This window comes from Geospiza fortis, unplaced genomic scaffold (assembly GCF_000277835.1).
Source record: "Geospiza fortis unplaced genomic scaffold, GeoFor_1.0 scaffold112, whole genome shotgun sequence".
NCBI lineage: Eukaryota > Metazoa > Chordata > Aves > Passeriformes > Thraupidae > Geospiza > Geospiza fortis.
Genome location: NW_005054298.1, coordinates 28,305,955 through 28,311,954, shown reverse-complemented (window position 1 = coordinate 28,311,954; position 6,000 = coordinate 28,305,955). Strand labels below are relative to the sequence as shown.

General features: G+C 38.1%; 1 protein-coding gene across 3 annotated transcripts in view; it reads left to right on the top strand.

Annotated features, from left to right (window-relative positions):
- The window catches only part of MYO1B (myosin IB), a 93,057-nt gene that overhangs the window by 83,450 nt on the left and 3,607 nt on the right, over positions 1-6,000 (top strand). For all 3 annotated transcript variants that reach the window (XM_031055966.1, XM_031055974.1, XM_005415968.2), the window contains 3 exons: positions 1,510-1,642; positions 3,167-3,319; positions 4,205-4,332. In XM_031055966.1, the coding sequence (XP_030911826.1) occupies positions 1,510-1,642; positions 3,167-3,319; positions 4,205-4,332 (414 nt within the window). The remainder of the gene's footprint in view (positions 1-1,509; positions 1,643-3,166; positions 3,320-4,204; positions 4,333-6,000) is intronic.

The following is a 6,000-nucleotide window of genomic DNA, read 5'->3' as shown; positions in this document are numbered from 1 at the left end:
ATGGGAACAGTTCCATGCATGGACAAGCTCTGCTTGTTGTTTGTGTGTTTCCTTGGTTTTGTGTCATTTTTTTTATTGAGACATTTCCTGTTTTCCTGTAATGGGCTCAGTGTACATTTCTCTTTTTTTCCCCCTTCAGTAGATCACTTACTTAATGGCTATATATGCTAGCTTGTGGTCTATTCCTTATTTGCTTTGGGATGTCTTTCTATGCTGCTGGGAAAAGAGAAAGATGGTGCCTTTGGACTTTCCTATGAGCAAGCAGGTTTTTCTAGGTTTTAGTCAGTATACATCTGCTCAGCATAGAGCTCCTTGGAAAGGAAGGAATTCTATTTATATCCCTGGTTTGGTACTTTTTACACCAAGGCTGAACAGTGAAATAACCTACAGCAAAATACACACACACACAGAGATATATTTTTTAAATTTATATCTATATTTATATTTATATATGTGTGTATATATGAGAGTAATTTTTATCCAAGACATTTTTAAGTGGTATATGTGATAAGGGAACTGTTGATTAATTTCAGTTTTAGCTATGACTTGTCATCCTTTGGTCAGGGATGAAGTCCACATGGAATCTACTGTTTTGCTGACTATGGTTTCATACTGCTAATTACCCTGCATTCATTTAGAAACATTTCCATCTCTTCTTCTCTGGTATTCAGAGCTGATTAGCTCCTACTCTTGTTTTGTTTTGTTTTGTTTTGTTTTTTCAATTGGCCTAAGGGTAGAGAAAATTACTGTATAAAGTTTCTGATTAATTAGTATGATAATGGTTCATAGGATGTGGCTAATTTTCTGTCTGTAGTATAATTATTTAAGAAGAAAGAGGGACTTGTGGGTACTAAAATTCCAGTATCCTTCCTCTTCTTTCCCATCTCTGTGTGCCAGAGATGCAAAGGCAGTGCTGTTCCACATAACGCATTGGTTTCTCCTGGGCTCCAGTCTTGGCAAAGCTTTGACTGAAGTTAGATCACAGTTTTTAAAGTGATTTGCAAACAAAGCAAGCAGTGACAATTCATCAGTTCTTGATCTGTAGGGAAGCCCTTGTTTTAACACCCTGAGGTGTGTAAAGACGGGGGAGTTTGCAAGTGCAGCGGAACTTGACAAGGAGCTGCTGCATGTTTCACAAACAACAGCAGATCTTGAAGGCAAGTTCATGTCTGTCACTGAAGTCCTGCCTGTCAGCATCAATAGTGTGTCAGTCCTACTGGGGTTTTATTTTCTGCTTTCACAGAGGCTCCCACTGGGTGATTTCAAATTACAGTTGACTGCATCTGCAAGGATGTTCACGTGTCTGATAGCCAAAGCAATTTAGCCCATTTAATTGGAAAATGCTTCCAGAGCGAGGAAAAACCCCATCCTATTGTATCTTTGTTGATAACTTTCTCTTCATTCACCATCATTGAAAATTATATTTGGTGCATCTCCTCACGAAGCCTGTGCTGGTGTCAGGTTTGCTTCTTGCCTGGGGTTCATGTTTAGCTCGTGTTTCCTTTGCAGTGTTGGGCAGCCGTTCCAAGGGGCTTACCTGGAGATCAGCGAGAACCCCAAGTACAAAAAGCTCAAAGATGCCGTGGATGAAAAGATCATTATTGCAGAAGTTGTCAATAAGATCAATAGAGCCAATGGGAAGGTAATCACATGGATTTGATTTATCCAGAAGGGTGGATCATTTTTGTTATAAATACATTGAAAATGAAATTTGTAATAGTCTGAGGATTTTTTAAATAATGTGTATTTTTAAGGGCAAGACTGGAAATGGTGGTTTTATGTAACTTGGTGATTTTAAACATGTCTTCTAAATTTACATAAAGATTACTAAAATCTTGTTTTGTGGCTTCCAGTCACTTTTCCAAACAAAAAAGGTATCTCATCAACTGGTAACAGACTGTATTGTGTCACAACTAAATGTACTCTCTGTACTCAGCTAAGATCTTCTATTTGCCAATTAAAGAAAATAAACATTTAGCAAATATCTTAAGTATTTAGAAAACTTAACTTTTCACAGTCCATGCTGTCAGTCAAGCTCTGATTGTCACTTTTTATTATCTTTTAAAATGATGAGTGGCATACTCTTCTAGCTTTACCTGTCTTCCAAAGCTCTTTGGAAGGAAGAGGCAGGTTTCTTGTATCATTTGAATAAAGTTGTTAAATATGGTGTGTACCTTTTTATTTTGCCAACATAGAACACATTTTGCATTTAAATTATACTTATTAAAACAGGAAGTATTATTCTGCTTTAGTAAACTTAATTGCTTTCACCGTATCTGTCTGAATATTAGAAGTAGTAGATGTCAACTTCTCAGATGTAGATGTCATTTATACATTTCTAGGAGTGAAATTAGGTTGCCCAGTGTTGATGCCAAGTTAATTTTCTGGTTTAGAAGAAACTAATTAAATTAAGACAATATCTTTCCTGTATTTTCATAGGCTACAGCTCTCAAGATTAAAAAAAAATTAATGAACTATGGTTCTATGTGCTTAAGGCAGCTACTTCTTAATTTTAATAAAGATTTTATTCTCTAAAAGTTTACAGGAGAAAAATGTGTATGTGGATTAAGTTCTAATTTCTCTTTCTTACCGTTTTCTAAGACAAATTTAAGAACACACATTTCATGCTTTAAAAATACTTGTCTTTTGAAAATGTGAATGCTTATCCTCCTAAAGGGAGGAGAGAGAACGGGAAGGATCCCCTTCCAAGAGATAAAGGGAGGAGAACATAACTCTGAAAAGTACTTATGTGATTTGTGTTCCTCTGCATCATCATTTTGGTGAATAATGCTCAATATGGAGACTTAGTGTGTGATGATTTTCCTGGAGATTTAAAGAGCATGAGAAATGAGGTTATCCTGATTTGCATAGTTTCAGAGTTTGACTTTCTGAATTTTACAGCTGTAAGCCAGTAATTAAAGGAACTGTTTATACCTAAGCATATGTGCCAAAATGAGCTAAGCTTCTCAGCCTATAATTAGACACATAAATAAATCTGACCTGATTTTAACTGATCTGCAGCTTTTACAGAACATCAAATGTTCATATTTGCTAATGTGGGCCAAACTTTTTAACTCTGTGAACTCCTTGGAGTCTTAGTAGGTACTTGATGAAAACCAGCTCTCTCCTCACGTGGACAATGATCTGCATTTTTGCATTTTCACAGGCTGCATCCAGGATTTTCTTATTAACCAAAAATAACGTTCTTCTTGCCGATCAAAAATCTGGGACTATCAAGTCAGAGGTTCCACTGGGCGATGTTACCAAAGTGTCCATGAGCTCCCAAAATGATGGATTCTTTGCCGTGCACCTCAAGGAGGTTGGTTACCACTATTACAAAATAATATGTTTTATGTGCAGTGATGTGAAACCTGTTTGTTAATTATCTTGTAGCATTAAACCATAGGCGCTTAGCTTGTAGGCTTAGAAATTTATTGAACTTTGCCATAGATGAAAAAACTTTGATTTAAAGCTACTAAAGCCAAATTAGAACGGTTTATTACATTATGAACAATCATTTAACTGTGAAAATCAGACTTCGTGTTTCACTGCAGTCTCTTCAGGATCAGAGTTTTCCACTTGTAATATGGTTCAGGTGCCTTGTGCCAGTGCTTTTCTTGCATATACTGGTAGAATATTTCTCTCTTCTTTATGGGATGCCAAGAAGTCGCCGTTGAGACACAGTTAATTTGTTACTCAGTTCTAGAGAACTTAGCTCAGTGCTATATTTGCCTCACTGCACTGTAACCATTGCTCTGCTAAAATCATTAAGCTGGCATCTGTATTCTAACCTAAATGAATTTGAAGACTGTTATATACAGTGTCTTTTCATACTCACTGCCATCATCCTAATCCCGATGTTGGTAATTTGCTTTTGTTCCTTTCCACAAGTACTGGAAGCTTGCTGTGGTGTATCCAGACAAGGGATACAGAAACACTGCAATTTTGTAGGAAAATGATGACCCTCCTTTAGGGCCTGAAGGGATTTTTTTTTCACCTTTCTCACCTGATTTGTAGATTATTTGGGTGCAGATGGTATTTTGATCCTATACACTGCACTGCAATCCCTATTTAATTTGCAAGACAAAAGATTGTCGTTTCCTTAAACTGTGAAGAGAAGACTCCTTGTAAACCCTCCTGCTTGGCTGCCATTTAACCATACTCAAGGTTTTGGTAGTCCTAACTGGTTTCCTTCCTGTTTCAGGGTTCAGAAGCTGCCAGTAAAGGAGATTTCCTGCTCAGCAGCGATCACCTTATTGAAATGGCCACTAAACTTTACCGCACTACCCTCAGCCAAACCAAACAGAAGCTCAACATTGAGATATCTGATGAGTATGTTTCTTGTTTGCTTAAGAGTACATTTGCTTCAGTGCAGCATGCTAAAAAGTCAAGTATTTGGTGTCAGAATAACAAAACACTGTTGTGTAGCTAATACTTCTTTTCTCTTAACAGAATACTTGTAGAGAAGGATCCAGCTTTCAGTGTGTACTCTTTTATAGTATTCATTTTGGCTTTTACATCCCTGAAAGTCATTACAGAAAATGGGCTTTTGTTAAAGTAGTTTCAAATAGAGCTGTGAAGCACAATTGCTGCTGTAGAAATAATCAAGAGTTACTACATTTAAGAGAACAATTTTGTGTGTGACTAAAAAGTTCACAGATTACTGTGAGATATTTATAGTTTAGAGTGGACACTAGGTGCCAAGTTCTTCTGAAAACAGCCCAAAAAGAATACAAAGCCTGTCCCCAGTCCAATGTAGGTATATGAAGCTCTGTCTCTGTTTTGAAGCTGTAACAACCTGTTGTTGGGAGTTTTTGGTTGTAAAAAAGCTTTGTTTGATGAAAAGTCTGCATCTCAAAATAATATTTATTTCTGATTGGTACAGTTTCATATTTTGGTCTTAAAAAAGGACTGCCCTTGTGGTGTTTTTAGCCATGGAATAAAGGTGTTTGTGTGTGAACTCCTGAAGCTGGCTGAGGAAGTCTCCCACTTAGTCCACCATTGCCATGTGCCACTTTTGTTCTGTGAAGTGGCCCCTCTTTTCAGTAATGTTGATTAGGTAGATTTATTCACCTTGAATAAAGAAGGAAAATTGGGGCCCTTTAACAATGGTGAAGTAAATTTCCCGTAGGCAAAAACTGAACCATTTCTTCTGGCTGCACCATACTGTCTTTGTCATGATAGTGGGTATAGTTTGTGTTCAGATTTGAGGATTTATTAAAAGGCTAATTTTGCTTTTTCCTTGAAAATAAAATCTGCCGTTTTCCTTTGTTCTGTTACCAGATGTCATTTAATTTCCTCAAGAGTATGTGCTTTTTAGTCTCTAAAAGAGTGTGGCTATCCCCAGTAAGTTTCTGGTTTAAGGGGGGCTACAAAGGCGTAAACTACTAAAGCTAAGTTTAAGCATGCATTGCACTAGTCTGGACAGCCTGCTTGCCTTAGGTCTGGAAAACAGCCTGCTTTCAGGGAGTCTTGCTTTTTGGGATGTGGTTTTTGTTTCTTCTCTTGCAGATTAAAAACATTCGTGTGCGTACTGCTATTGAGTTTATCCAGACTAAATAATTTTAAGCTGTTTGCAGTCCCATCTGTGTTGATGGTGAAGCAGGAGTCTTCTGCCTGCTAGAGTTTAGACACAAGCTAGGGACTGAGGAGAAAATGTGGCCTTATTTTGACTACTCTGCTTTTTGGGAAGAGAGCTGATGTAAGAATGCTGTTGATGCAGGGCTCTGTTGAGGAGGAGACACACCATTCACAGGCATAATATCGGAACAGTGGCTGTAGGAAAATGCAGCATTGGTGATGAGACAACGGCTGTAGGAGCTGCACACATTTTTGGGATGCAGCTCTTAATGCTGCACCCCAGAAATGCAGTGCTGAGCAAGCTCTGAGTGCCTGGGCTGTGCAGCAGGAAAGCAGGACCCAAGGGCAGCTCGGCTCAGCAGAGGCCACTTCCTCCCCTGAGCTCTGCCGTCAGCTTGATTTGTGGTTTCTGGCTGCAGA